We start from the raw sequence: 21,890 nt of genomic DNA on the forward strand, positions 1-21,890 counted from the left end.
TACCTTTGGGGAGTATATATGTAGTGCTGTCAACTGTTAAGAAAAAAAGATCTGGCAACGTTGCAGCTGGTTAAGTATCGATACTCAAGCACAAACAGCTTTCGAGCGAACATATTGTGAAATTAACAACACAGTTAAAGATTTTGCACGGCTTTCATACATGGTGAAATAAGCACAATTTCATATATAAACAGAAGCTAACACTGTTTTCTATCAGTATTTACTTCACGTCACTGTAAGAAGAAGTTGTATTAATCAAACAAAACACTAATTGTAAAAAATGACGTCAGAAGGTAAATTTAACCACAACAAATCTATACATTTAATATGTATATTTACTTTGTGTTGTGAACAAAATATTAAAAATACAAAGTTTCTCTTTTGTTGCAGACATGAGTTTCGATGATAAATTCGAAAAGTATTTGCATAAATTGTTCTACGTTCCTCCAAATTACGAATACGATCCCTCCGTTGTCGAGATATTTGGAGTGCTGAGTCTAACCGATGTGCGGCAACCAGATCGCAAATTGTGGTATTTGTATCACTGCAAACAGACTGAAGTCGACGAAACCTTGGACCGTATATTCAAAAAATATGGCAAGAAGAATATGCGTGAAATATTTCGGAAGCGCACCTTCAGCGGTGTTGGTCTGCGCGAAAGAGTAAAAGCCCATTTCGCCAATAAGAAATTGTATGTGAAAGAAAAACTGATTGAAGCCCCAAGAAATAGCTCCTTCAACGACGACAAGGTGATAAAGCATGTTACCGAATTGTACGATGAGGAGCGAAGATTGCTCTTCGAGTATGTTTGTAGGAAACACTTTGACTGCCCGTATACTTTTTAAAATGTAATTCAGCTTAGATAACTAATTATAAATTGTATATAAAATTATTGTGATATTTAAGACAAGAATGAATTATACAAAATAATTCATATTTGATCGACTTTTCAATAACTCCACACCAATGATCGGGGGGATCTCCCAACTCGCTCTCGTTGAGATTGTGAATTTAATGAGACAATGGGTCAGTTAATACTGCTTGCTCTATTCCTATGCAATACTACTTTCAATTTTCTTCCCTATTTAAAATTACATGCTAGTTACATTTTTGTACGCCATGTTTTGTTTAAGGGTACCTATGGGGAGGATATACGTTGTGTTGTCAACTGTTGAGAAACAAGATCTGGCAACGCTGCGGCCGGATAAGTATCGATGCTCAAGCACAAACAACTTTCGAGCTTACATATTATTGTGAATTAATAACACAGTTAAAGTTTTGTACGGCTTTCATACTTGGTGAAATAAGCACCATTTCATATATAAACAGGACGTATGTAACACAATTTTCTATCAGTATTTACTTAACGTAACTTTAAGAAGAAGTTATATTTATCAAACAAACAGATATTTATACAAAATGACGTCAGAAGGTAAATTTACGCACAACAAATCTATATATGTATATTTATTTTATGTTGTGAACAAAATATTAAAAAAATAAAGTTTCTCTTTTGTTGCAGACAATATGAGTTTCGATGATAGATTCGTAAAGCATTTACAGAAATTGTTTTATATGCCACCAAATATTGAATACGATCCCTCCGTTATCGATATGTTCGGAGTGCTGAGTCTTACCGATGTGCGGCAACCAGATCGCAAACTGTGGTATATGTATTATTGCAAACAGAATGAAGTCGACGAAACATTGGACCGTATATTCAAAAAATATGGCAAGAAGAATATGCGTGAAATATTTCGGAAGCGGGTCTTCAGCGGTTTTGGTCTGCGCGAAAGGCTAAAAACCCATTTCGCCAATAAGAAATTGTATGTGAAGGAAAAGCTGATTGAAGCTCCACGAAATAGCTCCTTCAACGACGACAAGGTGATAAAGAATGTTACCGAAGTGTACAATAAGGAGCGAAGATTGATCTTCGAGTATGTTTGTAGGAAACACTTAGGATATCCGTATATGTATTGTGAATCAGCTTGGATAACTAATTATATATTGTATATAAAATTCCTGTAATATTTCAGACAAGAGTGAAATATAGAAATTAATAACAATAACTGCACGCCAATGATCCGGACTCGCTCTCTCCGAGATTGTCCGTGATTTTAATGAGACAATGGTTCAGTCAAGAGTATTTGCCCTATACTTAGATGATAATAGATTTATTACATTACATTTACATTTTTTGTACACCTTGTTTTGTTTCAGGATAGCTATAAATATTATATAAAATATAATAATTAAAACATATAAATAAAATATAAAAATAAATAACTTTTTCTCTAGAGTTCGATATCTTTATATAAAACGATAACAGTAATTCAATCACGTTTTGACGTTAGACTGTAATTTGACATCCTTATTTTATTTTTGCAGTCTCCGGTTTTGTTAAGAATACATAAATATATAAAATGTAAGCCAAACCATAATTGTTTCATCTGTTTCAGCAAAAATTCCATAGCCCTAATTTGTGTACAAGAGCAACTTATGAGTTTTGATTCTGACCGATTCCCATTTAAGGTCATACTATAAGCAATATTATAGCAATTGGCAAAACTACACAAAATCCGGTTGGAAACGTCACCGCCGCAGCTCAAGCAGCAGTTCCCCAACTCCATCGTCTCGTCGTTATTCAAGTCACAAGTCGCCCAATCACCAATGGTCGTCACGTGTAAGACGCGACAAAATTAAAATAATTTCTAATGATGGAATTAAGTCTTGACTCTTACAGGGTCAAGCTCAGCCCTGTCGTTGCTTGGGCATCTTTGGCCTGGACAGCTTTACATCGGAGGACAAGTTACACAAAGTGTTTAGCAAGTTCGGACGCATCGAACGCATCCAAACGGTAAACTTTCTACAGGTAATTCCAGTTTCAAAGAAGGTTTCAATTTGGACTTAGTAACTTAGTATGTCCTAAATTACAGACACGAATCTCGCGCGGTTTTTGCTTTATTTACTTTAAGAATCTCAGTGATGCACGGAGAGCCAAGGAAGCCTGCAAGGGAATGGTGATTGACGGTCATAGCATTCGTGCTGATTATTCCATTAGCCAGCGTGCCCACTCCCCTACACCTGGTGTGTACAGGGGACGACCTTCATAGTTCGTATCTTTGCAGTTCAATATTCTTAAATCGTATATGATAGAGAGTTCCCGACTATCACTCTTACAGCTTTGAAATCACTCGGGAACGGAAGGTTCACAAGAGAGAAATGATACATTGGTCTCCAAACAACAAATACCACTCAACAGAGCATTCCTATTCAAAGCGACAATATCGTTCCCCAAATGGTCGAAATTCCAACAAGCATTCATTTCTACACGCATAGAGCGATGTTGGTAAAAATAAATGTAAAATCAAAACCTAGCTCTTAAAACATTTAAATAAACTATCGCTGGAGCCGATATATCGAATTGATTAAATTGATTGGTATAACTATCGATGCTAATGCTTTTGCAGCCCTAAGTAATTCTGCGTGCTTTACTTTTTGACAGTAGTTTTGAAGCAAAATAAAAACCAAATTGCATCAAGTGTGCTAAAGTTTGGCAATAAGTGCACCCAATACAATGGTAAGTGTAACCGTACCTAAAGGAAACGGTTTGAAAGTTTGCTTAACACGATTTAATCTTCATGTCCGCAGACCTCTGGGTTTGCCAACGCAAGAAAATATTTACATTTACAGCGCAGTAATACACAAAAATTTAGCCGCAGGTATACTTAACTTTATATATATATATATATATACAAATATAGTTTGGACACACTGAAACATTGTAAGCACTTTGCAGCTCTGCTAGTCCGTACTCTCCAGCAACAGAGTCCTCGGACAGTGCTCGTTCCCGTCAGCGTCGGTGAGTATCAAATCTGGAACTGAACTGGTATCGAGTAGAGCTTGACGTTGTTTGTCAATCTAGCAGGCCAACAATTTTCGGTGTCATTCAACTGTCATAAGGAATTCATCATTTTGATTTAGCTTTCGAAGCGAGAAGGTTCTATTCTTCGGTCTTAAAAATATTTGTATATATATATATATTTATATACATACCAAACTGGAAAAATGTAAGAACTAAAGTGAAATAATAATAATTCAAATCAAAAAACAGGCAAATTTATTTTTGAAATGCAATCACAGTCTAGCGTAGTGAAAATGCAAAGCAAATTTCATAGCAGCTCAATTCAATCACTCAAATGTCGAAAAACCGATTCACACAATTTTAACATCAAATGAAGCACAGACAGCCAACAACAAAACCAACTGAAAATCTTTACTGCATATTCCCATTTCAAGGTCTGACGTGGAGGTCTATAGCAGCCGTCATCCCAAGTCCAAGTCCGGTTTTTCGCAACGCCGACGCTCTTTCTCTGGATCAGAGTCGCCGCCTGCGCGTCGTCACAATTCCAACCGCCGCTTGTCCCGTGATTATCGCATGCGTCAAGTACGCGTAAGTAGCGGCGAATTGACAGTTAAACAACAATTTAGAAGCAGCTATTAATTTGTTTAGTCACAGGATAATCCACAAGCTAGTCGCTGCATTGGTGTTTTTGGCCTGCACACCAAGACCACCCAGCTCAAGGTGCGCGAATTGTTCAATAAATTCGGACCCATCGAACGCATCCAAATGGTCATCGATGCTCATGTAAGTGGGGGGATTCAACTTAATTGCCAAAATTGTGCCATTAATATTTGGTCAGCGTGCAATTTGGACTTGAGCTTCTGCTGAGTTGCGTGTCTGGCGTTTTGGCAAACAGTATTTCTATTTAAATGCAGCAATAATGAGTGTTTGCTATGCGAATCACTAGCAATTCACTAAAGGCTTGCTGTAACATAAACATATATTTTGAATTCACTCCATATTCTGTATTCACTATTATTTACCATCCTTGTAGACTCATCGCTCTCGCGGCTTTTGCTTCATTTACTATGAGAATATCGGGGATGCACGCGTTGCCAAGGATGCCTGCACTGGCATGGATGTTGATGGCCGTCGCATTCGCGTCGATTACTCTATAACACAGCGCCCACACACACCCACGCCGGGTGTATACATGGGACGCCCTTCACGGTTGGTACTATTAAGAAAAAATATAAGCAGTTTAATGTTTTTAAAAAAAATGTTGCAGTGAGTCCCGTTCACGTCGCCGCAACCGCCGTGATTCGTCATCTGTGTCACCAAACGAATCGAAGCGCCGCAATTATCGCAGTCGTCAACGCTACGATCGCAGCTGCAGTCGCTCTCGCAGCTATTCCCGTTCACGCTCACCACGCAAGCGTAAGTTTAAAATTGTATTGTTCATCCATTATAATTGATCATTGTTGTTTATCCTTGCAGCATCTCGCTACTCATCGCATTATTAATATGCTTCTGCACACGAGGGTATAGACTGATTTCTTTTTGTTTTACAATTCCCTGTATATTAGGCAGTGCTAGTATAAACAAGCAGCACCTAGTTTTAGTCGATAATTAATTCACCAATATCGTTTATGTTGCACCCCTCGTGCATTTTTGTAAAATGTAGTGTAGCCATCAAGAAAGCAACCGATGTGGATTTCGCGTCTCATCCTTTATCCATCCAATGGCGCGTAACACAATTTGTGATATGTATTTTAAAAGAAACGGCATAAATCGATTCAAAATATACTAACAAAACTAATCCAGTTGAACGTTTTAGTTGTGGGCTCTGACACAACCAATTTAGCACATATAATATATTTATGTTGTTTATGTATAGGTTTATATAAGAAATTTTTAGTTCTATTTAACTTATATAGCTAGCAGACATGAACACTTCATGCATTTAATTTGGATTGACAGCTGCTGTTGCTGTTGTCGTCGTCGCCGTCGTTGCTGCTGCTGCGCCTGTTGCAGCCTGTGTTGCACGCGACGTCTTATAGGCCAGCTCCAGGCTCTGCTGTATTACCTGCATATCCCCTTCGATGCTGCGCGCCCAATTCTCCACATCTCCCAGTTCTTTTAGGGCACTGCTGAAGTTGTCAATCAGCTGCAGCCACTGGTGCGTTTGTTTGGCAAAGTTGGTGGCACCCACGTGCAATTGTTTGGCTTCCGCATCCAAACGCTTCTGATTTAAATATGCTTGCGCCACACTAAGTTACAATTTATACAGTCGAAATATACACACATCATCTACTTCACCTTACCCCACATTTAGATGATCGACCAGTGATTGAGTAAGTTCGTTTGAGGCTTCAATTGCCTCTTTGCGACGAATTTCTTGCTCTTGTTTTCGCTTTGATTGTTTGGCATGATGATCCTTAACCATTGAGCTTAACATCGCACCTGTTTTTTTTCTTTTACAACAAAATTACTTTACAAACAATACAATTCGGCTGACAACTAGAGATGGCCTTCAGCATAAATATAGAATATCAGATGTGGCTCAATCTATCGATAGACCACAATTCAGTGCAGTACAGATTATCGATACTTTTAAGGTGTTTGCAACTGTGCAAATCAGTTATTTATTGGTAAAACAAATTGAGTTTAATGGGTAACTAACACATTTTGGTTAACAATTCAAATGCACCAGTGCCATTGCGCACCGGGAGGCCAACCATCAGCCGACTCGATGGCGAATTAAGCTGATCGGGACGTCCAAAACCGGCTGCGTTGCGCAAAAACTGCAAACTGGACTCAAAGGACATTTGCTGCAGTGGCGAAGAGGAATGCTCCATGCCCTTGCGCGACAGTGGCTGGAAGGTGCCATCAAAGGTCATGTAGTCGGCGATCAGAGACAAGTGGCGTCGGTCCACGGTAATGCCATAGACCTTGAAGACATTGCTCACTTCCTTGACAATCACCTGGGCGGCAGCCTCGATGCCGTAGGTGCGTGCTATCGCATGTATATCGTTGGAGTACAATCGATTCAGATCCAGGATCTTGTTGTGCTGGAACATTTCACCAATATTGATGCCATCCGTTTTCAGCAGCTGCTCGTCACCGTTGCCCTTGTAGATGATGGCGCGTTTGATATGAGGCACCTGATGCACAATGCTCTTGGCGGCCAGTTCGCGTATGATGGATGTAAGATCGGGTTTCTGGTAGCGCACACTCAGATTGAGTGTTACTCGGCACCACAGATGATGCTCCTTGTCATAGGTATAATCGTTAACCATTTGATTGCTGAGCAGCTTTTCCACAGACTTATCGTCCACCTCGGCATTGTCTTCGTTCGCCTGTTCATTGCCATCGGCGTCCTCTTCTTCATTCTCATCCTCGTCGTCTGTAAAGTGCAGTTCTTATGAGTTTTGGGTATTTACTTTTGATGTTTGGATAACTTACCATTAGCATCTATAATTTCCTCAACATCTTCGGGATCGTCATAGTCATTCTCATCGGTTTTGCGTTGCTTCAGCTTAATGCCAGTAGCGTCATCGTCACCCTATTGAAGATGAATGATGTCTTCGAATTATATATTTTTACTTTGACATATTCAACTTACGCCCTCATCTGACGAGTCGTCTTCATTTTCTGCTACTCTTTGTGTGGCCATGTCATCAGCAGCATCTATCTCCTGATCATTGTCCTCGTCCTGCTTGTTGCCGCCCTCCTTTTTGTCATCGACCACAATGCTGCAGGTAGATAAATTTACTGGTTAGTTTAGGGTTTTTGAGAATGTCCATTAAATTAAATACATTTTGGAAGTCTTCTTGGCACTGGACACCTTGACAATAGCGCGTATGAGCTGCTTGAAGAACGTCTGATGCATGTATTTGATAATGCGCTTTGGTCGCACACTATAATCCTCCTTGTATATCTCACGCGGCAGGAACTTGAACATCAAGTCATACACATAGGCGCGTTCCGGCTCCAATGTTAAACTGGTGCTGATGTGCACGGCTAATTTGGCAAAGAGAAGCAATTACAGATAGCCAATTGTGTGTATAGTAGGATAACAACTTACATTCCAGCAGGCTGGCGAGTGTTACACAATTGAGGGAAATGCGCAACTTTTCTGCGTTGTGCTGCTGTCCCGGTTTGATGGGTATATCCATCGATGGCGTCTTGATGTTCGACGAGGCCAGCATGAGAATTTCACGCAGACGTGGTATACCCAGGGTGACGTTCATTTCACCACGACCCGCAAAATGGAAGGTGTTCAGTGTCATCTGGGTGGATGGTTCACCAATCGACTGGGCTGCAATAAGACCCACCGGTTCGCCCGGCGAGGCGAGTGCCTTGATGCTCTTCATGTGCATAATGTCAGCGATGATTTTCTTCTGCGACGGATTCTTCAACGCATATTCATCTATCAGTTGGCGTGTGCGCTCCGAAACGGCTCCATAGTAATTATCCTGCTTGTATACGGCCACGGTGGGATCGGGACAGCGTGCATATTTCTTGCGATACAGTGCCTTGTCCTCGGCATCAGCCTTTTTCCACAGCTTAATTAGACCCTCGTCGAAGCGTCGGCGACCCGTCTTGGCATTAACTTCATTGGGTCGCTTGACCTCCACTTCGTTACGTAGCTCCTCCGAGAAGTGGGTAAAAGCGGCACGTAATTTGTTGGGCTGTTTCTTCTGCCAGCTGCGTATGTGTTTCTCGTGTCGTTTCACCTTTGCCAGGCACTCCTCGTCCTTCATTAGCTGCAGCTGGCTGGGGCGCAAAACAGCTTTTACATTTTGTGCAAGAAAATCAGCGCAGAATTTGCCATTAAAGAACTTGGACTTGAGTATGTCCAGGCCATCCTCGCCGTAGAGAAATTGCACCACGCTGTTGTCACTGTCGCGCACAGTCAGATCGTAGTGCACACTCAATCCCTCCAAGTGCTTGATCAAACATCGCTGCAGATAACCGGATCGGGATGTCTTTACAGCTGTATCGATGAGACCCTGACGCATGAAACAAAGATAAATTAGTATTTTGAGATTGCATTCGGAATTTATGTGCTTACTTCACGGCCAGCCATGCAATGGAAGAAGAAATCCTGCGGCTGTATGCCCGTCATGAAACGTCCATCAATAAAACCGCCCGACTTGGGCGATGTCTCAAAAGAGGTAAAGCTGGGAAGAGATTTTCCCGATATCATCAACGGCGGTCGCTTTCCTTCTAGCTCAATTTGGCCGAGCAGACAGGAGATTTGCATGGTGTTAACCATGGAACCTTTAGCGCCAGATAGCACCATCAGTTGCAGATTATTCGATGGGAACTTGCTGATCAGACCGCCTGGCAAGCACGTTCTATATGACGATGATAAACAAATCACATTTAATTGAAATACCTTCCGGGGATTATCATTAAACTCACTTGTTAATGTCATTTGTGTAGCCGTCGAGCAGCGATTTGTATTTGCGATCGAGCAAAACACGAAACTTTGAATCCTTGACGTAGGCAGCCTCCATTTGCTCGGCCAACACATCGTGCGGCGGCACATCGTCCAATTCGAGGGCAGCGGCAACAGCACTGTTGCCCGCATCGCGACATTCATCAATGATATTGCGGCGCTTGCGATCCGCCACATCACTGACCAAAATATCCTGGACGCCCAGCGTAAAGCCTTCGAGTTGCAGGAAGAATGTGAAAACCTTGGTGAAGGCGGTCAGCAGGCGAGTGGACACATCGCCGCCATACAACTCATACATGCAATGGATCAGACCAAATGTGGTGGCGCCATACTGTTGCTTATCCAGCACGCCCACCAGCAGCTCACCCTTACGTATCTGCACCTGACTCTCGCTCAATTCCTGTTCCAGCGGCGACGTGCCGCACAGCGGAGTGCGTGACTTGGGCCACATTCCAGTTCTGAAAGAATTAATTGCCTTAGAAACTGAATCGAATCTTTGCATATCTAGGTCGTTGCTTACCTTGCCGCCAATTTTGGCAAAGGAATCCAAATTGATGCGCTCGTAGCCCTCTGGTATCAAATTAATGATTATGGTGGAGAGCACCTGCTTTCCCGACCACAACGTGACTGGTTTTATAATTGACGGTGGCAGTAATTTGACATCGCCTTTGAGATGCGACAGACCCTGGAAGACCAACTGTTGGTAGTCCTCGCGACTGAAGAAGCGACCACGTATGGAGAGCTTGACACCCGAAATAACTTGATCCTGGATAAGCCCACCCAGCGGAGTGCCGTCCTTGGGCACCAAATAGTTACTGGCTACATTGACCAGATTGTAGGCCTCGGCACGTGCCACCTCGCTTTGCGGATAATGCGCGTTCATTTCGTCACCGTCAAAATCGGCGTTATAAGCCTTGCAATTGGAATAGTGCAGCCGAAAGGTTTTCTCGCCGTGCAAAATGCGCGCCTTGTGCGCCATAATAGAGGGCTTATGCAGCGACGGCTGACGGTTAAGCAGCAGGACATCGCCATTCAGGACATGACGATGTACGATCTTGACACCGTCCTTGGGATTTGATAGTAACAGTTTGGCCATGCTGGCTCGCTTGGCCACATTGTCCGCGGGTATAAATGTGGTCGATCCCTTGCTGTCCTGTATGTAATTGGCACCAGGATGCACATCCGGTCCATTCATGACCATTTTGCGCAACTCGACGACATTCCATTCGGTTACAGGCACCGGATACGATAATTTTCGGGCAAATATATCGGGTATTCCAATCTCATCCACGTCGATATTGGGATCGGGTGTGATGACTGTGCGCGCCGCGTAATTCACACGTTTGCCCATCATATGCTTGCGGATGAGACCGTCTTTCTTCTCGAGCACCTGCTTGAGGCCCTCTGCGGATTTGATGTCGCGCGACATGTTCACGTCGAGCAGCACATCCACGGAACTCTGCAGCGACAGCCAGGCATTATAGAGCTTCTCGTGGCTGTTGCTGCCACGCATATTTTGGTAGGCAGCCCTGGCCTGCTCACTTAGATTTTCCTGCTGACCCTTCATGAACTTCAGTACCACATTGAGTACATTGTTATTCTCAATGATGTTCACATAGATATCTGTCTGCGGATTCCCCTTCATCATGTCGTTAATGACGTTCATTGGACGCGCACGCGGCGGTGTCACTGGTATTGTGTCCATAAAGAATATATCCACGGGCGAGTAGTCGCTGTTGCTGTTGCTGCCGCTGGCATCGCTGTTCAGGCTGAGCACGGGCACCAATAGTTTCAGCAGCTGTGGATAGTGCTCATAAATTTTGCGCAGATAGCGTTGCGCCTCATCGGCGAATATCACCTTGTTCTGGCCAGTATTATCGGGCACATCGCCCAGCCTGGCAAAAGACTCGGTTTTAAAGTGAAATGGAAATGGATTTGTGTAGGTCACTCACCTCTCTTTCATATCGGCTATGGTCACATAGTAGACGAGACGACGATGCAAGTATCGCACAAAGCGCATAGACTTATTGCAGTGCCGACATTTCTTGCTGGAGGCACGCTGCAGTGCAGCATGCGTGATGGCTGTGCGTAGAGAACAGCTTGTCTTGGTCATATTGGTGGCATTGTTCTCATTCTTTGCAAGCAATTCGCTGATTGCTGCAATGCGTGGATGCACAGAATCGCCGTTGTCCAGCTTCACGAGCTCCTCGGTGTTCTGGCAGGCGATCTCCGATTTAAACAGCTCCAACTCCTGCGCCTCAATAATATAACCAGCATCAATCAGTCGCAGCTGCAGCATGATAATCTCGCTCTCATGATCTTTAGAATTGGTTTTTCAATTAATAAGATGAATCGACAGACTGCTCAAATACTCACCCTTCATCTGCAGCTTGAAGCAGTGCAGACAGAAGATGCAGAGTAAACGCTGCACCATTTTGATGAAGAATGGATTGTATACAAGTGAGCCCAGCTCAATGCGACCCATGTGACCGGGACAATCTTGCATCCTCAAGCATGTGCCGCATGGATCCATGCAGCGGCCATAGGAGCCCAGGCGTATGTCATATAAACCACCGGGAATTGGGTGTCCCAAGGCATCGAATGTGAGGCCGGTTATTATTTTCACCACACTCAGTTTGCGTATCTCCTCGGGTGAGAACACGGCGAACTCCAGGTCCGAGGGAAACATATGCACGTCCGGTGCTCTTCTCGAGCCCATTTTACAGCGATTTTATTTATATTTTTAATGGAAATAATTGTCCGCCTCAAATCAACAGCGTGCAGCACGTGTATTTAAAGAGAACTGCGAAAGTATCGGTGACTGAACCGATAACATCGATATATATGCATATTTCGCGATACATCGATAACTTGTATCGAAGAAGCAGAAACAAACAGGGTTGGTCACAATACAATAAAGGCGCGATTTTTTTCAAATTTGAAACAATTTGTCCTGTTTAATTAATAAGAAGAAATGTGTAAATACAACTTCATTTGGATTATGCTTTGGTTATGCTTAGAACTTATCACAAGTCAACTGGTATTGCCAGTTTTTAAAAGCCACATTTTGTTCGTATTTGTTGCGGACAGCGTCCAGGTGTTCCGCAACAATTGCCTCATCTCCAACGGCTGTTGCTCCATCACCACAGCCATCTCTTGCTCCCGTTCCCGTTCCATTTCCAGTTCGGGCTCCTCGGAGAGTGTTTGCAGCCTTGCTGCTACCCACTGCTGGTTGTTCATCGTACGGCTGCAATTGTCTTGGACGTCGCAAACGCTGGTTACCACCTGCTCCTCCTCCTTCCGCTGCTGCGGCTGTCTCTCGGTCTCTTTCTCTGTCACGTTTCGCTGTACGACCACCTTTGCGCCAGGACTCGACATTGGACACGTGGCCCGTATCGGCGCTGCCTCGAAAGATGGTCGTCCAACGAAACCACTTTTGTCATAATGATGAACTGTGTCGACTATGCGGCATCTCACGTCGCAACAAATAGACGCACAAACCCAGGCAAGCAAGCAGCAGGCACACTAAGCCGAGCATCGCGTAGAAGCCCTGGCGATAACGTGCCGCATCCGCATTGGCCTCCATCAATCTAACACGCTGACCCACGACTCCGCCATCATAACCAGCGCCCGCCTCGCGTAGCTCTGCATCCTGAGCCGTGGGTAAGAGCACCCGCCAGAAGCCAAAAACACGTCGCAGATGATTGCCGTAGCCGGAATCCAACTGATTGCTGGCCACATACGATTGTCCATTCTGTCTATAACTATCGTGGCGATTTATCCTAGACAAGCTGCGATCTGTGCCAAGTTCTGTCTGCTGTTTACCGCCCAGCAGTTGTTCAATTTGCGCCTCATCCGAGCCTGATGGCAGCTCCAGGGTCTTGGTGGCCAGCGCCTCACCCAGACTGTAGATGAAGGGGCGCTGAGCGGTGTACGGTTGCCAGCCATCGTAGATGCGTCCCGGCGTGGGATTACCGCCCTTCACAAAGCTGGCAAAGGAGCTACGTAGCTTGCGGCACAGTTTCTCCTCCTCGGCACTGAAGCGACGCCTTGAAATCTGCTGAAATAAGCTCGGACCGAGCAGCAACGGTAAGTCCGAGCTATGCGAGGCACCACCAAAGAGATTCTGTCTGCCACGCATGTCCATCGAATGTGTTAGCGACTGGTCAAAGACATAGGCATAGCTGAGGCTGCCATTGAGCAGCTGCAGCAGACGCAGGAAGGGTGTCTCGTACAGCGACTCGGACAGCAGACGTTGCATGCCCCACAGCAGTCGACTGACTGACGAATCCTCGCCGAAATAACGCCAACGGATAGCGGCCAATTGTGCCTCACTGGCTCCCGCCTCCAGCTGCATGAAACGCAACACATTCGGCAACAGAGTGCTATTAATATAGCCATGTAACGGCACATGTCCATCGCGTGCCACGTCCAGCCAGTAATCCTGCAGAAAGGCGCCCTCATTGGAGCCAATGCCCAGCAGAAGTGGCGGCAGTGAAGCATTCACTAAGAGCTGCTCCAGCTGACCACGCAGTTGGACACCCAGCTGCATACTGCCATTGCCATGATTGTAGACACTTTCGTAGGCACGCAACAAGTCGTCGGTGCTCTTGCGGCGTAGGCAACTCAACAGTTGTCGATGCTGTTGCTCCTCGAACTGACAGCCCAGCTTATGGACGAGCATTCGACCCGTGGCCATAATACGCTCTTGATGACCAGCACCCAAGGCGTACAGCACAGGACCGGGTGACATCAATATGACTTGCTTAAATGTCGTCGCATCTCCATCCGGCTGCAGTGCCATGGCCAGCGCTAGGATGGCACCACTTCCATGACCCAGTAGCGTCACCTGATCCGCATTGCCACCGAAACTGGGCGCATTGCGTTGCAGCCAATACAACGCCAATTGAATGTCACTCAATCCATAATTTCCCGGCAGCTGGCGATGATCCTGGCCCAGTCCCAGCCAGCCATAGATATTGCTGCGATATTGCACGCTGACCACAATGATGCCCTCGGCAGCGGCAAAGTCCAGACCATTGATGCGATTGCGTGGCCAGTCGTAGGCGAAATCTTCGCCGCTAATTATGACCAGCATTGGCAGTTGACCATAACGTAAGCCCGTCTCCGGCGTCCAGATGTTCAGATACAGACAATCCTCTTTGCTAGAAGTTGCTCGCAAAATGCTGCCATCGACGGTCTCATCATAAATGGTATTCGAGAGCTGTGGGCAAATCGGTTGCATCGTCGTTGCCTGCAGCGTCCGGTTCCAGCCATTGTGCGGTTTGGCAGGCTAAAACGAAAGAGATTGAGTTTGAAAAGGAATTTTAATATTAAAACTCTCTTTCTAGATACCCTTGGATGATGATGGTAAATTATAAATATAACAATATGTTTTAGAAATAATGTTGTCAGCTTTCATTCTTTTAGCTTACCGCAAATCGCAGTGGACCCAGTGGCGGCTGTGCATAGGGTATGCCCAGGAAAGCGTAGACTGCGCTTCGTGCTCCATCCGGAAAGATCTTAAGCTGAAAAATAGAAGAATAAGTTTGAAATGGTACAAGAATCTCTTATATATATTTTTTGATAAGACCTACGCCTATTAGATCACCCTCTTCCAGTTTGATATGCGTTTGTTGGGCCCAGCAGCCGTGGATGCTGAGCCAAGTGAATACCCCTAGCCAGTTAATGAGTACAAACATTTTCGTCTATTGGCCGCTTTTCACTTGCTAACACCTGAAGCTGCATTTATTAGTTATTGTTTGTATTTTTATTTATATGAATTAAATGTATATATTGGGTTTTTTTTTAAACTTTTTCCGCTGCAGTTTTTCAGCTAGTAGACTTCTGGACTTCTGGACGCTGGCACGAAAACTAAAAAAAAAAAAGAAATGAGCCCGTTGATGAAAATGTTGGCTAAAAGTTTCTGCTAGAATTATTTCAATTGTTTTGTGGTGTCATTATTGTTAATGCTGTTGCTGTTTTTGTGTTGTGTGCGCGCAGGAATCATTCATGCATTCATTAGAGATCAAAACGCCAGCGACACCGAAAACATTAAACAACCAGCAGGGTGGATTGTTGTTGGTTGTGGTGCAAGTATGTTTACATGTTTCAACACATACATACATACATACATATATACATACATATATACATACATTTGTACATACGTTGTGTTCGCGCTTTACGCAGAAGACTGGACCTGAACCCATAACTTTGAACCCAGAAACAGCGTCAATTGTTCCATGCGTTCATTATGGAGTATGTTATAGTAAATCTATAGCAGAGGGTTGCTGAAAATGTTTGGAATCAATAGAACTATACTTATTTTACTCCTATCTACTAAAAGCAACTTTTGTTGTTGCCCTCGATCTTCTTTGTTGACTTTTTTTATTATTGAGTTTTGATTTTGCTGCTGCTGTTGGAGAATGTAAATATTTGTACGCTTCACAGCCTGCGACTGTCTCTGTCCGTCTGACTGTCTTCCGTCCTGTTAAATGGAACTGTCGCAGCTTTTGGCCCACAGCAGATAATGTACCATAATATTTGGTTCAATTCCGGGCCAATGCGAGTAGAACAGTTTACCTCGGTGGTTGTTTTTACGTGTTGCTCTTTTTTTTTGGATTTTGCTGGCTCTGTTAGACGAAGCGCAGTTCCGGTGAATGGCTGTGGCTAGAGTTGGGAGATCGGAGTTCGCAATGCTCATAATTAACATCTATGTTGTCATAGAGACTAGCAGTTTTATTAGCGCACACGCTCATTTATGCATTTTAATTAGTTTCAAGAGTAATTTGGTACTGTTGATGCTGCTGCGTGAAAATCAACAAGCTCAGCAGAGGAGGAAGCGAATTTTTGTGTTAATTATGGGGCTACAAAACACACGATTAAAATGCCATTTGGCCGGAACTATTTTCTCTCTTTCCATCCATTTTGCTTGTGCTCTGTGGCAACTTAATCAATTTATGCCAGTTTGGATTTGCGCTTTGATTATTGTAAATAGCGATAGCAGCCTAGTTTGGTTAATGGGTCAATTTCTCTTTGTGAGTGTGTTGTAGGGGTATAAGCCAATTAGAATCGGCCGTAAATATAATATCGAGAGTTAAATTACCATATGAAATGGTATATTTCGTAGTTGGCTACGGCTTAAAACTTAAACTATTCGTATGTTCGAAAAAAGGTTGATTTATGCTACAATAAACTGTATTACAAACTGCCATATTTCCACTTAAATACACAGACACACATTCAGATTATCTCTCATCTAAATAGTTGGTGCTTTACCATTTGCAACAGATTCGGGCCACAAGCCAGCAAGTAGGCCAAAACAAATTAAGCTGTCAAATTGTTCATTTCGTTTTTGGCCATTTAGCTGTCGAACTAAGCTGTTGATCGTTGTTGCACATTGTTTTGACATTTGGCTTGGGTCCCGCAATGTTTTCAATAAATGTTCAGCACAAAAACCTGTGACACAAAGTTGGCCAAGCCCTTAAAGCACTTATTGCCAAAGTGGAAAACTAAAAATGTGCTGGCCAAAAACCAATGCAAATATTCGAAGCTACAATTGAAACATTTTTGTCAGCTACAAGAGAACAACAACAATAACAACAACAACAATAACCATAAGAACAATCATTGCAAAATTGACATCTGAACACTCGGAGGGCAATAATAACTACTGGTTGCATTTTGTTAGAGCTGTTCTAGTTTTGTTGTAATATCAATTCTTTGGGACTGAACTGATTGTTTACATATTGCCAGAGGACAATATTGGAAAATTCTTTATAAAATTTAACTTCAATAAAATCCAATTGTTGCTGGCAGTGTGTAGACATTGCTGCTATTATATTAAAATTACCAAAAGTTTCCAAACACAGCAGATGGAGAAGGAGGAATGCAGGGAAAGGGGTAGATGATGTAAATGGAGTTGTTTGTTTGGATGACTGAGCTCTTGTATACTCGTAATTTAATTTCGATATATATTTTTCAAACAATGCATTGAATTATTTGTGTGCTTGTGCTTTTAGATTTTATCTACTTTTTGGTTTTTGTTTCAGCATATTTGCAACTCACTAAAGTGTAACCATTGTGGATTTTACACAAGGAAATTCTTAATGCTGGCTTTGCCAACAATTTGTCAGCACTTCGAAACAATTTAAGTTGTGGTTGCCCGGTTCATAAAAGTTCGGAATTCAATGCGACAGCGCTGGGGGAATGCCCCAGATACTTGTATAGAAACTAAACAAAATAGTCTTCGTAACCTTGAAACTGGACATATTACTTTCTGATTTGTTCTCTTTTATATTAAATATTAAATATTTACTATTTTATTTCATTTACTTTGAGTTTAAAATGTTTACATTTTATAGTTATATGCATTTGCCTGAATTTTGTAATCAATTATTTAACCTAAAGTTTTATTGTTAATTATCTTCATTTCATATTTACCCAATAAATTAGAATAATAATTCCCATGTGCAAAAGTGTAACTTAACTCAATTTACAATAATAACAACCACAAAAACACTCGCTAACAGCAACATTGAATAAGTGCATTAAGTTGTTTCGTGGAACAACAGCGCGCAGCATAATTATGTAATTAGGCTAGAACAACAACTGTGCCAGCAATTTGCCCAAAAATATCTAACAAAACATTGTACAAGGCTGTTGTTGTTGTAGTTTTTGTTTCATTTGTTGTTGTTGTTTTTGGCTTAAGCCTAATTTAACGGCGCAGTAGACAAACAATGTGGAAGGCATTTTGTTGATGCAACTAACCACACGACTTGCACTCAAGCATTATTTAGATGGGCGTGGTGCAAGGGGCATGCAGCTGAATGCTGCACACTGCATGTTTAACACGCGCTCGTTTCTAATTAATGCTAAAAAATTTGACTAAAAAAAGAACTGAGCACAAAGGAGAACCGCATTTTCGTTGGTCTATCTGCTGGAAAGGGGGAAAGTTAACGGGATGGGTACAAGGGAAATAGTTGTAAAAGCCACTTCTTCAGCGCTTTTGTTAGGCGTTTCTGTCTGCCACAAGAGCTGACAAAAAGTGGCGACATAAAAACTGAACATATGCAGCATGTCCTTGACAATGTCAACAGCATCCAAGCAGGCGCACAGAAGTGACCGACAGAGGTCGCTTGTGTGACTGTGAGCAAAGATGCTTAAGCAGCTTTAGCTGGAAATTGGGACTGAAACCATCTACTCATTTGTGGGACATAATAATTTGGAATAGCAAGCACAACAAACAACCGCTAGGCTACTGGAGAGCAGAGCTACGAGATGGGTGTCAATCAGTTTACAAATATGCTCGCAGAGGACTTCAATTAGACCCGATAATGATTGTCAGCTTGTACCCAAGTTGCCAAGTTGCAACATGTCATCGACTGGCGTGTACTAGGAGCAGTAACTAATGTCCAGAGTCAGGGAGACTTCAATTACCCGTGGGCTTTTTCTGCAGTAAGTTCAACAAACGACAGTTTGTGGTACCATTCGATTTTTATCGATCTCTTGAGGTAGTTACTCGAAATAGCTTTCAAAATTTGGTGACTCTAGCTTACAAAACTGCGTAAGATATGCGCACTTCTCGGTATCAGAGTATACAAATTGGGTAACAAACTTATTATGCACTTATTTAATAAATGAAAAATGTTTAAGCTTGTTGGTAGTCCCTCTCAAAGCAACACGTTGTTCTTTCTGTATTAATTACTGTTAAATTTACCCAACTTATTCACTTTACAAAGTGATATGCTGATTTCTATATGAGCATAATTATATGTAATGTAATTAAATGCACTTACCAATGTACCCCCGTTCGAGACTGGCTTCCTCCGCAAACTATGAACTCCTTATTTGCGAAGCAAGTGTGTGCAATAACCGCGAAATTTCATTGCATGCTTTTAGGCGGGCGCTTTTGTGAGGCAAAGCCGCAGAAATGCAATTTATTAATTTGCAAGTGAAGAAATTGCTGGCTAAAAGTTTTAGATCTATATTTGTGTGTATGCCTACATGTGTATACATGTGATTACATGCGCATCCTGGAAGAAACTCACCTGGTTGGAAAACTATTTTCGGGAGAGGACAGCGACATGTTCCCTGCTGCTTGCTAAAAACTTTGCTAATTCGTTTTGCAAAGTTTTACCAAGGTGTTGAGTGTGCCAGCGACTTGTTAATAGAAACTACATTAGCTGGTTAGGTAATAAATGAAAAGAAAAAAACAGTTTGCAAGTCTCTCATTTCATTTAATTTTTATTCAAAAATCACATTTGTTGTTGTTTTATTTTTGTTTTCGTTTGCTGATTCGGCGCGAGCTGCTGTTCAATAATATAATAATTTTTACTACATTTTTTTTTTTATATATATAGTATGCTTACTAGATTGAAATTTTCATTTATGTAATTTACATTTTTTTTATGCTTCTCCGTTTGTTGTTAATGTGGCTCTCTCTTTTCTTTTGTCTTGGAACCCTTTTCTCTGTATTATTGCCTTAAGCTTTAACAATTTTTACTATGCAATAACTTAAGCACATTTACTTGAATTATTTCATTGTGTAGCAGCTGAAGTACTGTATGTATTTATCAACTGTTTATATATATTTATGTACAAAAGTTCATTTGTTAAAAAATCAAATTAAAAGCGTTGCATGCTCTTGGGCGTACTTTTCCATTCAATTTCACACCTCAAATTGCAGTCGCATTTATGTCTATATAAAATTACAAAAATGTAATTAAATCAATTTTTAAAAGTGACAAAAACATGTTATGCACACAGAACTCAATTGAAAGTACAATAAATGGCCAAGTGAATAGGTTCAACACCAATTCGGGAATTCTGCTGTATCTAACTTATACATAAGGATTGTTCTTATTTTTTTGGGTAGAGGGGCTTTTCTAACGAAATTGCTGGTACATATTTCTATAGGCTCAGGTCTTATTGTCTGCTTTTAAGCCTCGCTCTCTCTCTCCGCTTTTTGTTTTGAAATATTCATTATAAATCATAATATATTCATAGACTAAAAAAAAATTTGTGCAACTTCAGTTAACTTAAAGTCATAATTTAGAATTAACTATATTTATATATATATATTTTGTGTTTAATTTAGTCCCGACTTCAAATACTAATTTTGAACTTTTAGCTGCTGACTGAACCTATTCACATGCTCATTTTTGTATAAATGTATATTTATTAATGTTTTTTCTTTTAAATCAGATGATGATTCAATTTCAGTGCATCGTAACGAGCACGATGAGCAAACAAAAAAGAGGAGGAAAATAATAATAAATTGAAATGCATTTTGCAGGTCGGCGTGGCCCTCATCTGTTAAATGTGGCAAACTAATTGATTATGCTCAATTATCTTAAAAATGCAAACGCAATAAATTGAAATGCATAAATCTATATATACGATCATACTATCATATACTATATATTTTGCTGCTGTTGGTAGTATTTACTATGTCAATCGTATCACAACATTTATATTTCGCATTTAATTTTGTTTATATTTTATTTTATTTTATTTTTTTGTTGTTAATGGTTGATTAACATTTTCTGTTAGCTGCATATATAATATTCATTTATTATTTGTGATTAGTGGTTGGGGGACAGGCGAAATGTGTTGCACATAGTTTTTGATTTTATTTTCGTATCGTGTTTTTTTTTGTTTTGGCTTGTCAATATCAATTAATTAAATTAATGTGCACTGTTGTGTAAGATTGTAGATTTGGTTTTGTTGTTGGTCAATTGTACGTCTTTAGTTTTTTTTTGTGTTTTTTTTTTGTTATATTTTTGTTGTTAGTCAAATTTGTATAAAAAGTGGCATAGTCTGTTTCTTGTTTGTGTCAAATACAAATGCACAAAATACGAGTATAATACAAATATTTTACACACAGATACAAAAAAGTAAACTCACTGTACAAAAATTTCTTGTTTGGTTTCTGAATAGAGCTATATGTTATTTTCTATGTATTGCTTGTTCCAGTTTTTCTTGTATTGGTTGTATTGTAGACATGTGTGTGTGTATGTGTGTGTGTGTGTGTGTGTGTCTGTCTGTGTCATGTCCTCAGCCTGGAATTTTTGATTATTATTTAACAGTAAACGCAGAAAATATTTGAAATATTTGATTTATGTGCATTCTGATCCTGATAGGGCGAATTCATTGCATTCGTATCTATCCCTCGTCTCTCTCGTCTCGTTCGTCCTTCCGCCTGTCAGATATTTTTCCATTTACATACATATTTAGCATATTGCATTCGTGTGTGTGTGTGTGTGTGTGTGTGTGTATGTGTGTGTGTATTTATATTTGTATATGTATTGCTGATAAACATTTCCAATGATAAATGCTAAACAATTTGCATGGCAGTCCAGAGTTGAGGCAATGCTCCTCAGAGATGCACTGAGTTAGGAAGTGTTTCTCTCTCTCTCGCTCTCTGTCTATCTCTCTATATCTCTCTCTGTCTACTCCTTCACTTTTATGTTGACTTCTTTGGCAGCAACTCATATCTGATATGTTTAGGCTAAACATTATTGCTACATTTTACATTTTACGTATGTATTTCGTGTTTTCTACTCTTATTGCCCT

General features: G+C 41.5%; 6 protein-coding genes across 11 annotated transcripts; 3 read left to right on the forward strand and 3 right to left on the reverse strand.

Moving 5' to 3' along the window:
- Positions 1-91: 91 nt before the first annotated feature.
- LOC6559722 lies at positions 92-2,245 on the forward strand. 3 transcript variants are annotated; one of them, XM_001985950.2, is made up of 2 exons: positions 92-293; positions 391-929. In XM_001985950.2, exons 1-2 carry the CDS (start codon positions 281-283, stop codon positions 843-845), a joined length of 468 nt encoding a protein of 155 aa, XP_001985986.1. In that variant the 5' UTR covers positions 92-280; the 3' UTR covers positions 846-929. The 3 variants fall into 3 exon arrangements, with proteins under 3 accessions (XP_001985986.1, XP_032591379.1, XP_032591378.1); XM_032735488.1 differs by lacking the exon at positions 391-929 and adding an exon at positions 1,523-2,245 and having other exon boundaries at positions 99-293; XM_032735487.1 differs by lacking the exons at positions 92-293; positions 391-929 and adding exons at positions 1,229-1,432; positions 1,523-2,245.
- A 172-nt stretch (positions 2,246-2,417) lies between these two features.
- On the forward strand, positions 2,418-3,377 carry LOC116805136 (transformer-2 sex-determining protein-like). Its single transcript, XM_043216388.1, has 5 exons — positions 2,418-2,425; positions 2,533-2,683; positions 2,744-2,872; positions 2,937-3,112; positions 3,183-3,377. Coding segments are annotated over exons 1-5 (615 nt in total). The 5' UTR covers positions 2,418-2,423; the 3' UTR covers positions 3,340-3,377.
- Positions 3,378-3,536: 159 nt separating this feature from the next.
- On the forward strand, positions 3,537-5,663 carry LOC6559723 (transformer-2 sex-determining protein-like). 4 transcript variants are annotated; one of them, XM_032735480.1, is made up of 8 exons: positions 3,537-3,580; positions 3,652-3,722; positions 3,800-3,862; positions 4,300-4,453; positions 4,514-4,648; positions 4,899-5,074; positions 5,133-5,281; positions 5,342-5,663. In XM_032735480.1, the coding sequence occupies exons 1-8, from the start codon at positions 3,578-3,580 to the stop codon at positions 5,365-5,367; spliced, it is 777 nt and encodes a 258-aa protein (XP_032591371.1). In that variant the 5' UTR covers positions 3,537-3,577; the 3' UTR covers positions 5,368-5,663. The 4 variants fall into 4 exon arrangements, with proteins under 4 accessions (XP_032591371.1, XP_032591372.1, XP_032591374.1 ...); XM_032735481.1 differs by having other exon boundaries at positions 3,538-3,580; positions 4,520-4,648; XM_032735483.1 differs by lacking the exons at positions 3,537-3,580; positions 3,652-3,722; positions 3,800-3,862 and adding an exon at positions 3,967-4,070 and having other exon boundaries at positions 4,520-4,648.
- A 5-nt stretch (positions 5,664-5,668) lies between these two features.
- Positions 5,669-6,337, reverse strand: LOC6560188 (biogenesis of lysosome-related organelles complex 1 subunit 1). The gene is made up of 2 exons (XM_001985952.3): positions 6,169-6,337; positions 5,669-6,114 (listed from the first exon to the last, which is right to left on the reverse strand). Exons 1-2 carry the CDS (start codon positions 6,300-6,302, stop codon positions 5,808-5,810), a joined length of 441 nt encoding a protein of 146 aa, XP_001985988.2. The 5' UTR covers positions 6,303-6,337; the 3' UTR covers positions 5,669-5,807.
- A 115-nt stretch (positions 6,338-6,452) lies between these two features.
- On the reverse strand, positions 6,453-12,066 carry LOC6561222 (DNA-directed RNA polymerase I subunit RPA1). Its single transcript, XM_001985953.2, is given in 11 exon segments — positions 6,453-7,250; positions 7,310-7,409; positions 7,470-7,599; positions 7,663-7,867; positions 7,932-8,859; positions 8,922-9,207; positions 9,275-9,753; positions 9,755-9,769; positions 9,832-11,206; positions 11,264-11,630; positions 11,688-12,066. Coding segments are annotated over 11 exon segments (4,956 nt in total). The 5' UTR covers positions 12,031-12,066; the 3' UTR covers positions 6,453-6,522.
- A 670-nt stretch (positions 12,067-12,736) lies between these two features.
- Positions 12,737-15,035, reverse strand: LOC6561213 (carboxylesterase 1C). Its single transcript, XM_032734390.1, has 3 exons — positions 14,909-15,035; positions 14,747-14,839; positions 12,737-14,604 (listed from the first exon to the last, which is right to left on the reverse strand). The coding sequence occupies exons 1-3, from the start codon at positions 15,011-15,013 to the stop codon at positions 12,751-12,753; spliced, it is 2,052 nt and encodes a 683-aa protein (XP_032590281.1). The 5' UTR covers positions 15,014-15,035; the 3' UTR covers positions 12,737-12,750.
- Positions 15,036-21,890: the final 6,855 nt, after the last annotated feature.

Source organism: Drosophila grimshawi, unplaced genomic scaffold, assembly GCF_018153295.1.
Source record: "Drosophila grimshawi isolate 15287-2541.00 unplaced genomic scaffold, ASM1815329v1 contig_1367, whole genome shotgun sequence".
Classification (NCBI taxonomy): Eukaryota; Metazoa; Arthropoda; class Insecta; order Diptera; family Drosophilidae; genus Drosophila; species Drosophila grimshawi.

What these genes read in the sequence shown, in the direction of transcription:
- LOC6561213 (XM_032734390.1), bottom strand. Translation starts at nt 15,013, where the DNA reads ATGTTTGTACTCATTAACTGGCTAGGGGTATTCACTTGGCTCAGCATC. An exon ending in AAGAGGGTGATCTAATAGGC is followed by an intron (nt 14,840 to 14,908) that starts GTAGGTCTTATC and finishes TCTATTTTTCAG; the next exon opens with CTTAAGATCTTTCCGGATGG. An exon ending in TGGGTCCACTGCGATTTGCG is followed by an intron (nt 14,605 to 14,746) that starts GTAAGCTAAAAG and finishes CTTTCGTTTTAG; the next exon opens with CCTGCCAAACCGCACAATGG.
- LOC6560188 (XM_001985952.3), bottom strand. Translation starts at nt 6,302, where the DNA reads ATGTTAAGCTCAATGGTTAAGGATCATCATGCCAAACAATCAAAGCGA. An exon ending in GTCGATCATCTAAATGTGGG is followed by an intron (nt 6,115 to 6,168) that starts GTAAGGTGAAGT and finishes ATTGTAACTTAG; the next exon opens with TGTGGCGCAAGCATATTTAA.
- LOC116805136 (XM_043216388.1), top strand. An exon ending in AAACGGTAAACTTTCTACAG is followed by an intron (nt 2,873 to 2,936) that starts GTAATTCCAGTT and finishes CCTAAATTACAG; the next exon opens with ACACGAATCTCGCGCGGTTT. An exon ending in TACAGGGGACGACCTTCATA is followed by an intron (nt 3,113 to 3,182) that starts GTTCGTATCTTT and finishes TCACTCTTACAG; the next exon opens with CTTTGAAATCACTCGGGAAC.
- LOC6559723 (XM_032735480.1), top strand. An exon ending in ATCGCATGCGTCAAGTACGC is followed by an intron (nt 4,454 to 4,513) that starts GTAAGTAGCGGC and finishes TAATTTGTTTAG; the next exon opens with TCACAGGATAATCCACAAGC. An exon ending in TTCACGCTCACCACGCAAGC is followed by an intron (nt 5,282 to 5,341) that starts GTAAGTTTAAAA and finishes TTATCCTTGCAG; the next exon opens with CATCTCGCTACTCATCGCAT.